General features: G+C 47.1%; 1 protein-coding gene across 2 annotated transcripts in view; it reads left to right on the top strand.

The window, feature by feature from the left end:
* The window catches only part of LOC144141578 (uncharacterized), a 229,365-nt gene that overhangs the window by 35,832 nt on the left and 173,990 nt on the right, over window positions 1-19,543 (top strand). Inside the window, exon 2 of one of the 2 annotated variants that reach the window (XM_077673119.1) lies at window positions 4,611-4,666. The exons of the other annotated variant lie outside the window; for it this stretch is intronic. Coding sequence (XP_077529245.1) covers window positions 4,611-4,666 — 56 coding nt within the window. The remainder of the gene's footprint in view (window positions 1-4,610; window positions 4,667-19,543) is intronic. 2 annotated transcript variants of the gene reach the window in all.

Raw genomic sequence — 19,543 nt, 5'->3', positions numbered from 1 at the left:
AGTCCAAAGTCGAACTGTGCGGCTCAACGTATTTTAATAGCGAATCTGTTAAGCAAATCGTAATTTTTTTGTGTATGCAGTTGAAAATACCAAGAAACTGCTGAGTGCTCGCATGTGAGCGCGAGCCTCGCGGCGACCGCCCCACAGCAAAACCAAGAAAATGCCTAGCGCTCGTTTGTGCGTGCCTCGCGACCACTGCCCAGCGTCCCCTGCGTACGTTTGTCAAGTCAAACCAAGCATATCCACTTGGGGAGATCGGCCAAGATTGGCAAAAAAAAAAAAGAAATCTTCAGTATTTGTCGTAATCGTGGCAACACTTGCTCGGAATGAAAAAGACACGTCATAGCCTCCGTCCCTCCGAGGTGGTGTCCGATGATTAGCACTTCCAACAAAATGAAAGAAGCTCACACTTATAGCAACAACGATGGAGCAAAGGTCGCTGCGGCCGCGAAGAGGAGGCAAATTGGCTGCAATCGTGGACTTAAGCCATGGAGTTTCATACTAATATATACTAGAGGGAAATCTGTCGCTGCAGTCGCGGGCCGCCGTGGACGGCGCCATTGCTGCTAGCAAAGTTCCTCGCCTGCTTGGCTTAGCTTGCCATGCGGCTGTTTTTCTGTCTCGAAGCCAAAATTAACGATAAAAAGTAATATTTTTTTTCTTGTTCATCCAACATTAAGCTTCTAAAAAACTGCTGTCATTTTGGAAGTTCAATTTTATAATAACAAAACAAATTTTACGGTAATATTGTTGCTTTTTTGCAGCCAGAGCCAACGTTTCACTTGTTCATGAGCCATGCCAAGGACAAGTGGAACGTACCATCCGGGTACATGACGGAACACTCGCTGAAGCGCGGCTCCCCTAGACAGTGGCGCCAGATTTCCCTCTAGTATATATTAGTACGAAACTCTATGACTTAAACCTTCGTGATGGTCGTAAATGTTGCGTACTGGCTACCTTCAAGTCTTACGCGTTAGTGTGAGCTTGCTTCATTTGTTTCCCCGCTGAAATAAAAAAAAAAAATGACCGTAAACAATGACCGTACTAAGAACAACTTCGAGTGTGACTGAAATGATTGGGTGGTTTCAAAGAACGGCGGAACCCACGGTATCGAAACCGGTGCAGGGTATGCGTGCACGCTTCTTGATCATCCGTAATTCGGCTTGTAAAGCTCAATTGGGCTGTGTACGGAAACTGAGCGCTGATGATCGAGGGCGCTGTTCCCTACAGATACATACCGCTCAGGAGGCGCTTCAATGGTTAAAATATCCAAAGCCTCTTCAAATGAGTAAAAATCTCTTAGTCGCGCGACAGCCGAGTTAAACGATGTGAGAGTCAAAGGTCAGATTTGGTTCAACAGATCAAAGCAGTCAAGTTCAGAACGTGTCAGAAACTTGCCATTCTGGACGTCTTAACCGATGGATCTTTTGACTCTACGCACGACTCAAAGTACTCAGGAGAGGTTGGGGCGTCACGTATGGGTGCTCTGGTAGGAAAGAAGACAGATGCGCAAAAACGAGTAAGAGGAGGAATGAAGGTTTATTGAAAGAGCAAAACGGGAAATGTTTGAGCCGTTTTCTCGCGTGGGCGACGTTTTCATACCAGTGTCTCCTGGGCCAGGCCCATGCAAGCCAGCTGCGCCTAGGTGATCAGCTCAAGCTCAGGTTATCCAGGTGTGAGGTGGCCAGCTGGCCGTCCCACTGCTCCTATGGAGGAATTAGGAGATTAGGCAAAATAAGGGTGTGAGACAACCGCCATACAGAGTGCGGGGAGATTGGCAGAATTGGCATGTTGGGGAGTGCTGGGACGGACAGATTGCGTGGAGTCGAGTTCCGCGGGGAAAGGTAATCGTATTCGTATGACGTTTGCGAAGCGTGATTTTTTTCCGTCTTGTGTATTTCTAGATGGGGAAGGAGAAAAAGAGCGAAAGTCCAGGTTCATTGCTCTGAGTGATGTCGTTTTTTTAACACGAAAGTGTTTTATTCCGGGATTCACGAAGATTTTATTTACGTCATATCCGTCACGGAAGTGACGCAAGTACAACAAAGCAAGCAGCCTGTAAAGGGCGCACCCCTGCACATAGAATCTTCTTGCGGGGAGGCGACCTTTAGCACAAAAGCGTACGTTATACTTCGAGTTGTTCGTTTCGGGTTTTATATTTTAACACGAAAGTGTTTTATGCCGGGATACACAAAGATTTCACTGACGTCATATCCGTCACGGAAATGACGCCAGTACACCTTTGCCGAAGCGACCCGCCAGCAGGACGTCGCTCGCCAAGCACACCCACAACACAGCCGCCGACCCGCAAACCATGCTCAGCTGCAGATTTCGCTGCGCATTTCACTTTCGTGTTTTACCGATTCCTGTGACAGATGAATCAACCACAGTTCTTTTTTTCTTTACGCAGGAGCAGTGATGTTTAACTAGCTGAAAAAAAAAAGTACTGGGAAGCACAAAAAGCATTTAGAAATAAGAAACAATTAGTGTTCTGGCACTCAGAGGTTTACAAGGGCACACTATCAAAAACTTCATTTTTTCCCCGGAGAACTCGTCAGCATACCTCTCGAGACAAAAAAAAAATAACAGAAAGAAAGAAAAACCCTTTAAGCCTAAACGTTTAAACGGAAAGTGGTTTCAACTCTGTGGTCACCGAAACGACGAGCTATCTTGTTGGTAGAAGCAAAGGCGACTCACTCTTGCAAAGAAGCCGCCGGCTTTTTCCCGGTCATTTTAAAAAATTTATTTTCCTTCAAAGAAGCACCACGGAATCCTCTGACAAAGCCGAAAACAGTCGACAGCCTCTCAACGCAGTGACGCGGGAAAATTCGCCGCCGAATACGGGAGAAAAATGAGGGAAGAAAACAGCTCGCGCCAAAGGTTTAAAAGCAATTCCCCCAGGATTCTCACAAGCGCTCCCACTGTCAATAGCAAGCAAAAAAAAAAAAAAATCGCAACAAGCTATCCACGCAGGCAACGTACGAACAAACGAGCGAACGAAGAAAGAGGAAAATTTTGTGGTCGTCTGCTTGCCGTCACCCCCGCGCAGCGCGGTAGCAGACGATTTTTACTCTTGGGAGAGAAAGCGTTAACAGTCGCTGCTAAAGGACGGGCAAAAAAAAAAAAAAAAAAAACACTTGCGGGGGGGCTCTAACAAGGAGAAGCATTAGGTAGAGGGGAAAAAAATGAGCGGGGGAAAAAGTTGAAACCGAAATTTGAAAGGTGGAAACAAAGGGAGTGGAAAAAAAAAGGGGTTTTCAGTGGCCAGGGAAGCAGACTACGAGATGCATCCTTGCAGAGGAGTCGTCTGCTCGAAGTGCGGTTGAGGGGAAAGAGCTTCTCTTTGCGCAAAGAACCTGTCCCTTTTAGTGGAGAAAGATGAGCGCGCACGCATTAAGAAAACTGGCGGCGAACGAAAAGGCGTAGGCGAATGGTAAAAGCTAAAGCGAAAGGTCCTATACCGCACCTATTGCGGCAAGGCGCGGGGACACCTCCCGCCCGAAACTGACAGCCTCCATTTTTTGCTCGTCTGCATCTCTTGCGGCGAAAAATGGGCGTTTTCGGTGCTCCCGTGCGAAGTGAACGTAGGATTTCGTCTGCTACCGCGTGCGCGGGGAGGTAGCAGACGATTCGGAACTTCGTCGCTTTCTCAGTTATTGATATTTTGCCGCGTAGCGAGTTGGTCGCACTTTTCGACGCAGTTTGTCCGCTTGTACATCACCAAACAGCCTAGTAAGCTTTTTTTTTTCCTTTTTACTATCGTCGTTCTCCGTGAAACGAAATTTCTTCTAGATTATGTGCTCGTAAAACATCATTGTGCAGACAATTTTTACTTTTGCATCCTGGGTGATTCTCTAGCTTATTTTGCGGGTTTGTACATGTCGTCTGCACGAATGGCCAAATTTCAGACTTAAATTGCGCTTAGCAGAACCCAACCAATGTTTAAGTTTCGGCGTGTAAGAGTGCCGCCGCGGTCTGTCACTGGCTGAGGCGTTGTGCTACTTAATCCAAGGACGCGGGTTTGGTCCCGGCTGAGGTGACTGCTTTTCACGTGGAGGCAAAAAGCGAAAACACCCGTGTTCCGAGATTTTGGCACACGTTAAAGACCACCGGGTAGTCAAAGTTAATCCGTAGCCATCCATCACGGCGTAGCTTCGGCGGGTAAAACCCCAAAATTTGAATTTTCTATCTCAGAGCACGGCGAATACAACGCACGCCCCACTGTTCTCGAAATAGGAATAAGAACCGCTGCTCCACGATTTCATTGTTAATTTTACGGCACGACCGCTGGATGTTTCATACACGTTGTACAGGTCGTTGAAAGCCTATAAAGGCTTTAACGGAGATGGAAATGCCTTCGTTGCATTCATTTGCTTTAGCCACTTTATACCTTTATATTACAATTTATACCTCTATACCTCCATACATTTATACCATTATACCATTATACTTTTATACCTTTATACCATTCATACCTTTGCGAAAGCAAAAGTATAAATGTAACCGAAAACTGGATTTCGCGTTCGTGCTTCTTTTCTGTCATTCGGCTGTTGTTTCTCATTGCCGCCACAGCCATGCATGCTTCTAACCAAACTTCCAACTTGTTCCAGGTGTCCCCGACAATGTGCCTCGTTTCATCTCCGTTTTCAAGTCCCGTGGACATTGGGTGAGTCGATGTATACAGTAAAGCTCCTTGGGATAACTAGATCACTTTATTCGAAGTTTTTGACAAACCCAACTGTAGTGTATCGACTGAATTTAACGGGATGTCATTTAAGGGGGACAGCATTCTCGCTTTTAGCGGAGCGCCGCTTACAATGAAACCAGTTTCCCCTCTTAAGGAAAAAAGCGCATGCGCACGCGCCTCGATGTTACGGACCGCCGTATACGACAACTGCCGGCTTCGACGACCCACCAGTGGAGAAACTGAAACGTATCGCAAGCCCAACGAGCTCTCGCGAAGCGCAACAACAAAGCGCCGATGTGGGCTTCGCGTCTCGTACAGCAGGTCCGTGTAATAAGTATACAGTAGTGGGTTCGCGTTTATGGAATCGGCGGGGGTGCATCTTTGGCGGCGCTCGCGTACATGTGAACGATAGCGACGGCCCGGTAATTTCACCCACCGCGCTATTCATTATCCACCTGTGCTCACTCGCGGGGGCAAACCGTCAATTCTTCGCCCCTCGTCCCCTGCCGAGCCATTTCTTTCTTTCCTTCTTTCCTTCTTTCCTTCTTTCTTTCTTTCTTTCGTCGGGTCGCACTGCGCTCCCTCTCTACCTGTCTTCTGCAGCGGTTCTCTCCGAGTCGAACCCCCGCACGCAGGCGCGCACGGCAGCCACACGATTATCGTCATTAAAGAGAGGCAGTTTCCGCCGTTCATTCTCCGACACCCCCTACCGTTTCCCTACCCTCGTTCCTTTGGGATTTCGTATATTTTATCCTCGTTTTCGCGTTGCTTCTCGCGCTCGACGAGAAATTGCGAGACTAGCGTAATTGCGAGCAAAGAAAAAAAAAGTTGGTTGTACTAAGTGCATGTTTGGAGCCCCGCCCGTTCCATTGTTACCCGGTATTACGCTGTTTACAAAGGTAGGTGTATGTCTTTTTCAACGACCGTCCCACTTATCATGGAACTTAAAAAAAATGCTTGAATGAATTCAGGAACATGTAGGATCATTAATCGCAGATATTTGAAGCTTCTTCCCTTCCTTTTATCACCATGACAGATCATTTTTTTCCGTTTTGTGTGACGGTATTAAAAAAATAGCAAACGTCTACATCTAGCTCCGCGTACTCTCCTTTAGGAGCACCAACTTGTTAGCCTTTCCACTTTGGCAAGCACGAGCATTGTGGCAACAAACTCGTCGCGGCGCGACGAAAACTCTGCGGTTGGTTAATTACCTTGTTATTCTTATCTCGTCCTTCCCCTCTCGCCTTCATATTTTTACTCCCGATTTCTACGCGGAACCTTAGGTTATTGCTGTGGCCTTTCGCAAATTGTGTGTACCTCCTACTTGCACGTTGCAACAGTATCGCAGACGCTTTGTTTGAAGTTCGCCTCGTTTGAGTTACCCGGCCCGAGCTACACAATTAAAAAAATTCACGCATCTCCCCGAAGTGAATCATGACGAGTGGGCGAAGCACTGGGGATCGTTCTTACCGTGAATCACCCGTGGCATTGCCCACTCGCGTACGTAAATGAGTGACAACGCGTGTGTACAGTAAATCTGCAATACCAATTCAATCCAATCCGATACAATCCAATGCAATGCAATGCATTCCAATGCAACGCTCCTCGCGCATGCGCAATACTTTGTACACGGACGCCAAGGGACAAGCCACGGACAAAGCGAGGTCTTAAGGTTCTTCGCCCCTAAAAAGGTCGTGGCACTTACTAACAGAACATCAACCAGTTACTTGTAATAGTATCCACTATAGGTACTTAGTGCTTTTACCAACTGGCCGTGCATAACCTAGTAAAAAGCTACGCGTGACAATTTGTATCAGCTGAGCGCGCAACACGGCACAGACACATTGAACACGCACATATCTCACTTGGAGAACAAATAAATTGAGCAAGAAAACCAACGGAATGCACACAAAGAGAGTAAGTGTAACTTTGTTACCTAGTAAATACATCTGCTCTTCTTGCTTTTATTGCCAGCAGCGTAAAGTCCTCTGATAGACTCGGTGGCCTTGTTCCAAAAATCAGGTATTTTAGCGATAATTTTAAATTTTGCATTTTAATGCGAGCACACGCAACTCAGCATGTGGGTTTGCAAAAACTTTTTAATCGTGTTTTGGAGTGGGAAAACTGCTGTAGTTATTATGTTCAATAATTTATTGAATTTTGTTACCATCAATGAATGTTAGCATCAATCAAGCAGCAGTTACTAAGTGCATGGTCTATACTAATAACGATGGCATTTAGGGTCCATACTTAGTGGCAGGACCTACGTACCATTCTGGGGGTAGTAAAGTTGGTAAGGAGTTATACTCGGTGACAACCGGAGGTTGCCGCTGTGCCTTATCACCGTAGCCGGATGTTTCTCCGCGCGGCGCAAGTAGGGCGTTACTGGGAATATTTTGAACATGGCGTGAGCCGGTCCCGTGATTTTTTGGACTTTATATGCTTATAAACGACTCCAGTGACGACAAAAAAAACTGCGTGAGACAAGGCAGACGATGTCACGCATTCATAGCAAACCCCTTTCAAAACGCGCGCGCACTGACGTCACGGGTCCGGCGCTTTGGCGGAGTGATACACTACATGAGGTGGTGCCGTTCTTGAGTTGTAACAGAGTATAGTAAATACGACAGCTTACTAACCTTTTACTAACATTTTCGTTAAGAGCGTAACGTATTGCAGTGAACGATGCACCAGCTTCGATAACAAATATTCTGGCTATTCGATATTAAGGATAGGTGATCGACCGGTTTTCAGCTCTTAGTATCACATATCAATCCCAACTCCACTTTGCTTTTATTTGACTACCGCCTGGGTTTGCGCCCTATTCCAAGTCGCTGTTTTCTATCCTAAAGCGTTGAACCTGCCATTCTCCTTTACATGACTCATTATAGCCGACAAAAGTTTTCTTTTGAGGCGCTGAGTATAGGTCACCAAGTTTATGCTTCATAATTAATCACCAAGTGTAGCTAATGGTTGCACAGCTTCCTTTCTGGTGGCAGAGATAACCTTGCGTTTATGCATATACTGAGCGTGCGCGTGGCATCTACATGTGCTTGCGTCGTCGTGCAAATACTTTGTCTTCTTGTTGGTTTTTATATATTTTTGTTTTATCTCTCATCGTTGTCTAAACTTCTCTTGCATTCACCCCCCTTCATTGTAGTCAACCCCATTCGGCGCAGCAAGCGATGTCGCTAGCAGGGCTGACCTCTACAGCTAACATGAAAGTGTTCTCTCTCTCTCTCTCTCTCTCTCTCTCTCTCTCTCTCTCTCTCTCTGTATATATATAGACAGAATAAGGGTTGGCAGTCAAGAAAACCTCAGAAAGCAAAGGGGGGAATGCGGGAGGTCATAGAAACAGATGAAAAATTTTTTGAGTAAGAAAGAAAGCGGTGCAAAAACGCCCGCCGGGTGGGATCCGAACCCATGACCCACAACCTCAGGTCGTGGGTTCGGATCCCACCCGGCGGGCGTTTTTTCACCGCTTTCTTTCTGACTCAAAAAATTCTTCATCTGTTTCTATGACCTACCGCATTCCCCCCTTCTTGACTGCCAACCCTTATTCTGCCTTAATTCACCGAGCCCCTCATTTCCCATTTCTGATTCGCTATATATGTATGTCTGTATATATATATATATATATATATATATATATATATATATATATATATATATATATATATATATATATATATATATATTGTAAGCGCTGGTTAGTGCACCGACACCAGAGGAATGTGCGTCCGGACAATCCCCCGGTAGTTGTACACAAACGGTATGTGCGAAGTACTAGCAGAAGGGTATGCGCCAGTGGACTCGTACTCCGGAGGCCTGTCTTCCACATGCAATCATGCTTCATCATCGTCATCAGTTGTCTATCATCATCAACGCCCGTCTTGGTTGTTCTCTGGGGCTCGCTCCCTGTCACGTAGGACAAGGCTCGCCTAATAAAGACGTTCCCCAAGACTACTGGTGCGCGCCTTACAATATATATATATATATATATTTCAATGTAATCCGACGTCCTATTTCATCCTGGTTGTTTGGATCGGCGTTCATAACTTGTCCATAGATAGCTATATATTCAACGACCTCTCTACTAGTTCACTGCGTGTTCAAGGAGGCGTTTTCTCTGTGTCTATTTAACATTGCTTCAAAATATTTATATTATCTTCAACTCTACGACTAAACTTTGTGAGTGCAGGTATTCTCCAGATTCACTGAAAAAGACGCTGTCATCCACAAATCTCAAGTGGCCCAAATATATTTTCCATTAACTCGTATCTCTGAGTGCTCCCAATCAAGCCTCCTAAACGCACCTTTTGGACATGCTGTAAATAGTTTAAGTGAGATGGTGTCCCCTTTTGTGACGCTCTTCTTAACGAGGAACATCCCGCTCTTATGAAGGCTTATCGTGCCCATCTATTCCTCGCATGCGACCTCCAAGAGTCTTATACGTGCGCTCCCCTAGCTCCCTATTCCCTCAGTGCTCCCATCACTACTGAATGAAAACATTTTTATGAGCTATAAATCTCATGTCAACCGGTTAATTATAGTGCGGATATTTTTCCATTACGAGGTTGATAGCATGGATGTGATCCCTTGTTGAGTAGCTTTTCCCAAGCCCAGCTTGTTCCCTCTGTTGTTCGAAATATAGGGCGTCAATCGCTTATGCGGTCGAATAACTTCTTGGTAACAAGTTGTATACGCCTGATAGTAGTCTGACTGATCTGTAATTCCCAGGCTCTTTACGTCACTATTGTCAATTATAACTACGTTGGCGTTCTTCCGTGATATAGGGGTATACCTTTAATGCCCTGAGGCATTCTAAGACTAACTTATTCGGAATGTCTCGGAACATCTGTCTCAGTACGCGGTCTGTACTGTCTGACTGTCGACTCCGTTCCCGGACATAAAACGAGCTCGGACAAATCACTGCCCTCACTCGAAGTGGCCGGATAGGGAACTGCGAGTCGGAAAATGTTTATGGCTGTGCGCCTCCGCGTCACACGACCATAATACTTAACTTCTAAGCGCGGCTAATTACGGCCTTACACCGTAACAACCCGAAACCACGAACACACTAACATAACCCGCGAGATTGAGCAGGTAAGTCATTGAAAACACGCGACCTCAAGCACGCTGGCCGACATCGTTTGTTCTTTACGGCACCACGACCGCCGCCGGTTAATCGCCCACAATTCAAGCACGATTTGACTTTTATACACGCGTGAACAACACAGCGAAGGCGAACCGCTGTCGCGTGCGCCGGCAACTGCAACCGTGCTGCAGACGACACCCCCTCTTGCATCGTCTGCATGCTGCGAAGATGACGCGCAATGGCGCCCGCTTCTGACGTCTTCCCCCTCTAAACTGCACCAAGTGCAGACGAAACTAGTCTAAACACTAATGCGTAGGACTCGCTGCACTGTCGCAACATGGTGGCTGTTTTGCTTTGTGTCCTCCCGATCGTTGTTATTTTCTCGTTTTCAACCGGGCAGACGTGTAATCCGGCAGACGACATTCAGGCGCGCTGCACGGAGGCGGCCATGAAGATGGCGGAAGTCGTTAACGTGAACGAAGTGCGCATCACGCCGGCCATTTTGCGAGAAAGCGACCCCTGGTGGCGCATATCCGGTCGCCTCCGTGATCGTCTGCGCGTCGCCTGCGCTCCGGCCACCTAATTCATTCCTTTAATTTGTTTCCGTCTTTGTTTTTTGTTTTTTTCCTTCTCTATAAGCGTGTCCGACAGCACACCGGTCTGCTTCTGTTATCGGAGCAAGCGAGCCCCCTCTCTTTTTAACAGCCAGGGGTCAGCATGGAGGGTCAAGACGGCTCGCCCATTCTTCCCGGTCGAGCAGGAGCAGACGACGGGGCCAGAGCGCGGTAGAAGCAGACGACACCTTTTGGGCGCAGACGACCATTGTGTTTCTACCAGGGGCCGCGCGACTCTTGCTCGTCGCTTGCGCCCGCGATTGCGCGACCGGGTATAATCAGTCCGCTCGCAATTAATGGCGCGATAAGAGGTGTGTGCGTGCCGAGAAACTCTTTACTGAGCGCCGCGGAGCGCGTTTCGAAAGCGCCATCTAGCGTAGGCCCCTCTTTCCTTCTGGGTCCAGAAGGCGGGCTTGTTTCGGTCTTCAACTTCCTACATTACACGCGCAGTGCTCCGTGCTAAGTACATGGAATCTGGCAAGAAAAAATATAGCACTGTTAGTGCCTGTAGCTAGATGGCAAGGTATTCGCGACGTGTACTTCAGCATTCCGACAGAAAATCAACAGGATGAAGCCAGAAAGGAAGGAAAAAGTTAATACAAAGGCAAAAATGTTAACCAGACTGTGGTCTAGGATCTCAACTAGAGGTATAAAGACGAGAGGGGTATCAGAGACAGTTCTATGCGTGGCATTCTTCTTTTTTGTCTTTTGTCTGTATTCTTATAGAACAGTACGTGGTTCCACGACCCTGAATGATCGTGACGGGTGCGTGAATGGCGTAATTAGTTTGCAAAATTTTGAGCCCTAACTACTAAGGGGTGCTCCTCCATGCGGCATGTTTTCAGTGCGTCTGACGCCAAATTGCTCATTATTATTATTATTATTATTATTATTATTATTATTATTATTATTATTATTATTATTATTATTATTATTATTATTATTATTATTATTATTATTATTATTATTATTATTATTATTATTATTATTATTATTATTTTCATATTAGAGGCAACAGCGATGACTACCTCGGTTGGAACCCTGCACAAAGCGTAATCCTCTGCCCGATAAATAACCGCAGGAGCTGAGGATTAATGTGTAACGTGGTATAAGGGGCAAATACGGGAGTTCGCACATATACAGTTGGAACTCGATTTTACGAAATCTGATTTTACGAATTTCCCGATTTAACGAACACATTCGGATTCCCCCCGCAGTTGCCCATAGGCTTAGTGCTTTCACAAACTCGAAATAACGAAACAAACTTCGCCGCTAAACCCGATTGAACAAAGCATTCCGGAAAAAAAAGATGCATAGAAAAAGAGGTTTTTCCAAATTTACAGAGAGAGAGAGAGAGCGATCTTTAATGAAGTCTGGCGATGTTAGCTGGGCTAAAATGCCTAACTTGCTAAGCCAGTTGATGACGTGATGAAGATGATGGCGATGATGTTCAAGAAGTTGATGCGTATAGATACGGCGAGTTATTCACAGTGACTGGTCTAGACCTGTGTGTTGCAGCTATGGCGTCTACAATGCCTGGCAGTGTACTGCCAGCGCAGTGCAAGCACACGAGTTTGGCAGTGGGATGCTAGCTCGCATTACGGGCTCCACAAGGCCGCAACACGAGCAGGAATAGGCATCGCCCAGTCCCTGGGAAGAACTTCGTCGGCGTGACGTGGCGGCCCAGATCAGAACTTCGACGACTTCGTGAACGCCGACGCAGACACAAACTTTGACACAACAAAAGTTCTCGAAGACGAGGACATAGTACAGCTTGTTTCCGGCGCGCAAGAGGTGTCTGAAGGCATACGAGCGATCCGGATAATGTTGAAGCTCCCGTGCCCACACCAAGCCAGGTGATGGACGCCGTCGACCTTCTGAGGCGGTTTGCTGGTGCGCGCGAGGGTGCCATGGGCGCTTTGACTTCACTGGCCAGATATACGAGAAGTGTGTGCTCCCACTGCTCACGAAGCGCGCGCAGGAGAAAATCGCGAGCTTTTTCACTAGGCGATAAATGTGTCGTTCTCTGAAACGAAATTTGTCGTTCTCTCGATTTTACGAAGTTCCCGATTTAACGAAATAATTCGTGAGTCCTGGTAGCTTCGTTAAATCGAGGTTCAAGTGTATTTCAGTTTTGTACAGTACCTACGATTGCTGCTGTTCGGCCTCCAGAACGGTCGACATAAGGGCCGGTCGGGCTCTCCTGGTGACCTGGGTGAAGACGGCTGCTGTTTCTTCACGTTTCTTCGTAACCTCGTTTCGACGTCGGACCGAAATAAATTATGAGCTCGACATGGAAATTCCAATACTGATATACTAGAATTCTTTGCGTGGGTATCAACGTTCCTTATTTAATGTTATTTTTAGGTTTCCTTGCACCTACAACTCGATGGCTATACATCGTAGACATGTTTTCCCATAGGCGGCCTCAAAGCTTCTTCTGTATCGAGCGACACCCCATTTTCGCCATGTCGGGAAACTCTAACCTCGTTGCTGCTATTCTAATTTTTTTTTTTTTGCACTCGCCCCAGGAACGCATGATCCGGGGCTTGTATTACCCGAGCATATGTGAAAATGATATAGCTTACAGCAGGACTGAGCTTGGAAAAACTGTCATCGGGGAACGAGTTAGCGATGTACGGTTGACCAAATTTACCAAAAGTAATTACCGAGTCTGGTTTTTAGCGAAAATTTCCCGCAATTTACTGGCAGCATTGCACGACTATACATATATCACGCAGTGGTTCAGTTTCGTAAGTATGTACGCCTTTATTTCCCTTTAAATGAAAAGAAAAGTCCCTCAGCAGGCGTTATTATATTTCGGGCCTTGGAAACTTTTACGAGGAAAGAAATTATGTTGCGCTTGAAAAATAATTAGTCTGATTGCCCTCTGCTTCGACCTGAATTTATAAAGGGGCTTTTCTAGAGTTGACAAAAGTCAAATCACGCAACTTTGACAATGTTTCGCGTAGAATCCGCGCAAAGCTGAGCTTACAATGCTGCGCGCGGCCACGTGTTCGCATATCAAACTAGGATCCTGGCAACGTTTCGGTTTGTTTTATACAATGTGAGGGAATTTCGCGGCACCGACGTTCTTTTGTCTCGGTTCCATTTAAAGACGGGGCGCGAGGGGCTAAGCGTCTTACGTCACAATGCACCGAAATTAGCGTCCAGTCAAGAACTGACTATGCGACCACCTTGCGCTTGCAAGACAACCGTCCTCTAATCACCTGAGCATGGCTACATGCCAGTGTTGTAGTCATCCCCAGCTCAGTTCCCGCTGAAAAAGTCAACCGCTCACGACGTATACTAAAACCACGGTAGAAACTTAATATTTTATTTATTTATTTATTCATAGAAACCTTACAGGCCCCAATGGAGGGCATAGAGTAAGGGGGGCATTTGAAAACGTAAAACAATACAAGGCATAAATGCAATACAGGAACATCGTAACAAAAAATATAAACACGTTAAACTTAAGTCAAAGTACAAATTCATCACTTTTCGACCGTACATGAACACTTGTGGCCGTTTAACGGAGCGTAAAAGCGTACAATTTGTGAGGAAAAAAAAACGCAACATAGACGCAAATCCTGCAACAGACGTTACAAAAAAGTTTTATAACAGCATTAAATAGTTTACTGTAAAGCGCGAGTACCTGACTGCGAAATGTTTCGGGGTTAGATATGCTGGCAATGTTATCAGGCAGCTCATTCCAAAGGCGAATGACACGAGGCATTGCGGATGAATTAAATACCTTGGTTTTTAACACAATGAACTTAACACAAAACATCCCTGCTTTGTGCACTTTGATATACACAGTGTACAAACTTATTGCACACCCACAAGAACTTTTTGTGTAATTCGTTGTCCAAAATTATCGCCAACACAATTCAGTTGGGTAGTTTCGATGGCTCCGGAACCTTCAGGTAAAGCAACGTTCTTATCTTGAAACTATGCAGCCCTCAATATTAACTGTGCGAAAATTCATTGCCCTCGGCTGGATAACTTCGGAGTGATACCTTCCGAAGGGATTGCGATTGGCCGGAAAGCTGAACCCAGAAAGCTGCCCGAGGGTAATTGTAGAAATAAAAGTAGAATTGTAGAAAATAAAAGTAGAAATAAAAGTAGAAAACTAGGTAATTGTAGAAATAAAGGATAATTGTAGAAGTAAACAAGGAAATGACTGGGACAATACTGCAAGCGGGTGCCGTCAGGTGTTGCCAATGTGTTTCGATTGCCGGTATGCAATTAAGCAAAAAAGGCATGATAAATATTTTGTGCGCTTCTGAGCAGTGCGTTGTACTTTACAGCGTGACGTCACAAAGATGCGCTGGAGCTGGCATTGATAGTGGCTGCGGCCCGACCGAGTATATATAACTTCCCGGCTGTAAGACTGCAGGAATTAATTACTATACCATTTGATTGGTAACACAAACCGTCGAAATAACGGCGACTGTAAAGGTGTGTTTTCTAAACTGCATTTTCTAAACAAGAATTAGGTCCATAAATAATTTTGGTGTTGTTGGAAACCTTTTTTTCTATTTTGTTTTATTGAGCTCGATGATACGGAAGTGGTTCCCCAGTGCAGGTTTTAACGGAGAACGAGTGGTATGTTTTTAGAGGGACGGACAGTTTGTCGTTATCATGCACCTCACGCGAGTCGGAGGGGGAGACCTGGATGCAGGCGCGAAATTTGAAAAAAAGTAGCTCAGTAACGCATTCAGACAAAGAGGAGATGGCAAGGCTTAGCAGAACCGGCTCCCGCATGTCTTCATTGTCTCAAACAAACTCACCATGAGCCCACCGCGGTAGCTCAGTGGCTAAGGCGTTGTGCTGCTGAGCGCGAGGACGCGGGTTCGATTCCCCGCCGTGCCGGCCGCTTTTCTGATGGAGGCGAAAAGCGAAAACGCCCCTGTGTACGAGATTTCGGCGCACGTTAAAGATCCCCAGGTGGCCCAAATTAATCCGGAGCCCTCCACTACGGCGCGCCTCATCGCCTGCGTTGTGTCGGCGCGTTAAACCCTACAATCATCATCACACTTATCATGAATGCGCAGAGTACGTGGCATGCAACCAAATGAAACCGTCTTCATTCGCTCGAGGTGTGTGAAACGTTTCACGCGTATACGCTATGTGAAGTTGTACTGCGGCACCAGAAATCGATCGCGTGTTTGCGTGGTTCGCTGCAAACGTCGTCCACGGACAGACTTCTGCCGCACCTGCCACGTACACAGCGTCTCCTCTGTTCGCGAAGGAAAGTTTGACATCCACCTCAATGCTGCATTGAGGTGGATGTCAAACTTCCCTTCGCAGAAACTTACTCCAACTTGGGGATTGCCCCTGAATCTGGTCGATTAACACCTGTCCTTCCCTTTGAGTTGCTGATCAATTTGATATAAGCTTGAGTATACGCCTGGTGGCGGGCTAGTAGGTTATACATCGTTTGTTCAACTGCGCTGGTTAAAACAGAAGACAGAGTAGAAAGGACACATACACTTGACGTATATACTGCGCAATTTCAATTTCAATAATCAGTTGTCAGTAAAAAAAAAAAAATAGCGCTTCCAGTCCGTCTTCTGTTTTAACCAGCGCAGTCGAACCAACGTTTAATTCGCTCTCGCGCTAAAAACGACTAGCCTTTTGGTTAGGTCAGTTGGTAGAGCGCCTGCTCCGGATAAGCGGTGGTCCCGGGTTCGTATCCTGGACCAGGACAAATTTTTCTTCAACTGCGAAGTTTCTGAGCAAGCTGCAGCTTTACCTTGTAGCCGTATAGGATGCATTGAGGTGGATGTCGAACTTTCTTTCGGGGAAACTGACTCCACCTTGGGGATTTCCTCTCACTCTGGTCGATTTTTCTCCTCTGTCCCTCTCTCACCTTTCAGGATTTTCCCTCCTCTCTCGCTCACACCATGATGAATACATTGGAGGCATGATCTTGTCAGGTCGTATCCTGTGTCAACTGTTGATTAGCCGGGTAATTGAACCGAGTGACAGACATACAGAGAGACCAAATTTTTCGTGTTTAGGTGGCCTAAGAAAGACTGTTGTTTTTAAAGCTTCATTGACCGCGACAATACCATCGCTCGAAATACTGTACGGGTGGTAACAGTGATACGTTTGCGCAAAAGACGAGGGCGAAGATACAGCGAACAAGACGACCGCAACTTCCAGCTTTATTTTGCATGAAATAACAACACACATATATACCTTCCACCGGTATACTCCCAATCCTATCAGCAGCCGCACCACCCGGCGTAATAAGAATCACATGTAAAATACAACAAACAAAACAATGCGATAAAACGGGGATACCAAGCAGTACACACCAGATAACAGATACTACTTAGACAGTGTACACGTCTTCCACAATCAACACGTGTCGCGCTTGAAATCAAAGATGAAAGAACAAAATCAGAGCCAAAAGGGCATAAAACCACTAAGAATAAAATGATAACACTTATGGGAGAATCGAAGTGATGAACAACGCAAAGGTTGTCCTCTCTATCTTCGTCCTCGTCTTTTGCGCAAACTTATTCCTTCGTACGTAATGAACCAACTAGCCACAATCAATCAAGTCTTCTTACTTGGTAACAGTAACATTCCTCCTGTCGGTATACAAACAACGCTGCTCGCGTATCACCACCGAGCGGATAGCGCGCTCCGCACGTCCTTCTGACGTCACTGTCAGGCGCAGAGGCCGGGCCGGCGTTCCGAAATGAACGCAAAGACGGCTACGACCCACATGGCTGCACGGGTATAACGGCCGATTTGTTTTCCAGGAGGGGGAAACTCTAATGCGGGCGAGGAGGAGGCGCACGAGGTGCAGGGTGGAGCAATCTGTTTGTTATTGAGTCCTAACGAGAACTCTCCTGGCGCAATGATGGCGGTGGCCGGCTGCCCTCAAAACTCCCCTTGGAACAGTGGGTTTTTATGAACAGCGCATAAAGAGTAACAGGGTCTTTGGCCCTCGCTCCCTCCTCATACAACCCTCCGTCTCGGCACCCTCAACACACACGTTCACATTCTCTGCAGGCAAACCCCTTTGGCGTCATCCCTTATTAGGGGCTGGGGCTGTTGGCGTCTCCTCTCGTCGTCGTAATCGTCGTCTCATGTAGTCACGGCACTAAAACACTGGAAAACTCTTTTACGCCTCGCGCTAGAACGTAACGCGTGCTAAAAAAAAAACACCGGGACACTCGTTTACGCCTCGCGCTAGAGAGCTTCGTGCTTCAAAGACAAGAGACTTACAGCAAAGCTATATACCTGTACCCCCCATCGGTTTCATCTCCATTGGCAAAAACTCCAAGACGCCAAGAATACACTTGTACACTGCATGCTTCGCCCCTCCACAGGTTTCACGTAAGTGGAGAAGGCCAGGGATTTTTAGAACTGATGATTCTCTTCTTGCGTCTCGGACACTGGTTCAGCGCTCGAACATTTCCCTTTTGCCCGTTAGTGCTTTCACAGCGGCACAGGACCGAAGAGCATACCGTCGAACAGCGGCGGTTGGATTCTGTGAGGCTCGGGGTCGAAACCCCGGGGAGACCGCGGCTTCTCTTTTCTCGGCCTTCGTGGAACAGGCGAGGGTAGCGGGGAAATGTGTGTTCCGAAAGGGCGGGTAATCATCCCTCCTCAACCAGAACCGCGCATTGTGGTGGAACTCCAGCTCGTCCTTTTTGAAGTTTAGTGGGGTCAAAATATTGTGGTCACCTGTTCAACACCCTGATGTCAGAGGCTAATAGTTGTCTCTTCTGGTTTGGTGTGTACGCCAGAAAGGGGTAATGCTTTGACAACGCCTTCCAAACGCTTTCAATGGCCGTGTTATAGTTCAGATCGATACGTTTACCACGCCTGAGCAGACGGACTTCGTTCTTATTGTGTACACATGAAGAGGGATACCCTCCGGCTGCGTGTAACTGGATGCAACGTGCACCTTGTATTGTACGGGGAGACGCTTAGCTCTGCTATGCCAGGATATACGTATAATATAGCGTGAGCTAAGGTTCAGCTGGTTACTCTTAGGTTTCCTGGTTGTCTAGGATTAGCTAATTATCATGCTTACTGCTGCTAAAACGATTTCCATTCCAATCCAATCTAATTTAATCCAATCTAATCCAATCCAATCCAATATAATCCAATCACGGCGGCGGTGGCGGCTCCGGCACGCCAGTTGTGCGCTGTGTGACGTGTCACTGCTCCTCGCGCATGCGCAGCACGGCACTCCAGGAGCCACGCGAAACTGCTCAACCTCGGCCAGTGTAGCTCACGGTACAAAAAATTCACAAAGAGAAATTTCATCCTACGCCATTGATCATGTCCAAGGTGAAAAAGAAACGTGGTTCAGCTTGGAATGGCGGGAAAAGCCAATCATTCGGCCGAGACAAGGCGACGATGTGTCATCGCTGAACTGTTGCTCTACTAGTACGGCGTATACATGTCTACGAAACGTAGGTGAGGAAGCCACGTCATCCTCTTTTTCGAGACCATCGTCCACTCGCGCTACGTGAACCGATTTAGTCCCGAAGGTCCACGGGCCCTTTAACGCCCCATCCCCCGGTTCTCTTCTCCTCCTCCTGTGGTTCGGGTGAGGACCCTCTTCGGAAGGTTCGGCGAGCCCGGCGGCAAATTAGGAAGCCTATTTTTGGGATGCCCGAAGAAGCGGCCTCAGCAGCAAGACGCCGCCGGCCCGCTATATATCCTCCGAGCGGCCTGCGCGCCGCTATCGGGTTTCGGTCTGTGGGTAAACACTCTGAAGATTCAGGTCCCTCCGAGGCATGCCTCCGCTGCCGACGCACGCGGCCCGGCTGATGCTTGGCGTGCGCGCCGCGCTCGGAGCGCGTGCCTCGGCTTCCAGCAGTGACAGCGACTGTGCTGGACACACCTACTTGATACGAAAGCATCAGGTCTTGGTCATCATCATACGTTGGTCACTCCACGGTCGTGTATACGAAAAACCGTCAGGCGGGGAGGGGTCGGAGTAGAACGAGGCTTAGCTAGCTCAGCCTTTTAGCGCTGTCGAGACTGCGAACGTCAGTCAAACGGCCTTCTTGCCGGAACTGTGTTGCTTTGCCACTGTGATGACGATGTCAGTGATGACTTTTGGTCTTAAGCCGCTCTGTCGTCGTCTTCTACGGCGGGGAC

This window comes from Haemaphysalis longicornis, unplaced genomic scaffold (genome assembly GCF_048455015.1).
Source record: "Haemaphysalis longicornis isolate Haplotype H1 unplaced genomic scaffold, Haemaphysalis longicornis Haplotype H1 scaffold_6, whole genome shotgun sequence".
Taxonomy (NCBI): Eukaryota; Metazoa; Arthropoda; class Arachnida; order Ixodida; family Ixodidae; genus Haemaphysalis; species Haemaphysalis longicornis.
Note: the sequence above shows the minus strand (reverse complement) of the source record. Positions and strands in the feature narration are given on the sequence as shown.